The sequence below is a fragment of the Microtus ochrogaster genome, chromosome 2 (assembly GCF_000317375.1).
Source record: "Microtus ochrogaster isolate Prairie Vole_2 chromosome 2, MicOch1.0, whole genome shotgun sequence".
NCBI lineage: Eukaryota > Metazoa > Chordata > Mammalia > Rodentia > Cricetidae > Microtus > Microtus ochrogaster.
Window position 1 is genome coordinate 2982445 of NC_022010.1, and position 1075 is coordinate 2983519.

General features: G+C 44.5%; 1 protein-coding gene across 1 annotated transcript in view; it reads left to right on the top strand.

The window, feature by feature from the left end:
• Piwil3 (piwi like RNA-mediated gene silencing 3) overlaps nucleotides 1-1075 on the top strand; it is a 31717-nt gene that overhangs the window by 3388 nt on the left and 27254 nt on the right. The window contains exon 4 of the mRNA XM_026784538.1: nucleotides 870-991. Coding sequence (XP_026640339.1) covers nucleotides 870-991 — 122 coding nt within the window. The remainder of the gene's footprint in view (nucleotides 1-869; nucleotides 992-1075) is intronic.

The following is a 1075-nucleotide window of genomic DNA, read 5'->3' on the forward strand; positions in this document are numbered from 1 at the left end:
CACACACACACACAGCCTGACACCCAAGTTTGAATGTCATGGGTTTTGAAGTTTCTCATTTTAGTACCTAAGTAGAGGTTAAATGAGATTTAAGCACAATGCAAGCCAAAACTGGTGATATAGGTGCCAGGGAGGTGACTTAGCCAGCAGAGTGCTGGTGTGCAGCTGTGGAGACTGGGTTTGGATCCCAGTGTATGCCTGTGATCCCAGAGCAGGGGAGGCAAAGACAGAGGATCCCTGGGGCTGGCTGTAACGTCCAGTCTACTTAAATTGGTGACCTCCAAGTCCAGTAAGACCTTGCTTCAAACTCCAGGTAGATATCGATTGAGGAAGACACAGAACCATTGGCCTTCGGCATTCTTTCTCTCTTAAAAACATACAAATGCACACACACACACATACACACATAAACCTTTGTTTCATTATGAACTTCATCCAATATAAGTTTGGACAGGGCACTACTTTATATATATATATATATATTTTCAGTTTTCTTCCAGCTTAAAATTTATATTGCTTGGTCAAACCAATTCGTTTCCGAAGCTTAAGTAAAAAGATAGTTTAAGGATAATATTGTGGTGCTCACATCTGTAGATTGTGATTTCTGAGCGTGAAAAGAAACCCCACCTTGGTGTGGGGAATCGAGTGGCGTGTTTTCTGTCATTCAGTGGGACCTAGTTTTCTTGAATACCTCCATTTTTTGTTTGCTTTAAAGTGTGTGGGTGTGTTCTTATATGTGTACAGGTGTGTATACATATGAGGCCAGAACTGGAAACTGAATTCAGGTCCTCATGCTTGCTCAGCAAGTAATCTACTGACTGAGCTGTCTCCCCAGCATCCCTCACACCTTGTTCTGTTTGAAATCTTAGGAAATGGAACTTGTCAGCCAGACTGAAAGTGATGGCAAAGTGAGAATCAGGATCCGGCTGTCCAGTGAGCTCCACCCCAATCACCCAGAATGGCTTCGCTATTACAACATCCTCTTTTCAAAGTGAGTGAGACACGATCTTTCCCCCACCCACGATGCTCCCCGTGGTGTTCCCCCACTCACCGTGCTCCCCCCCACTCACTCACC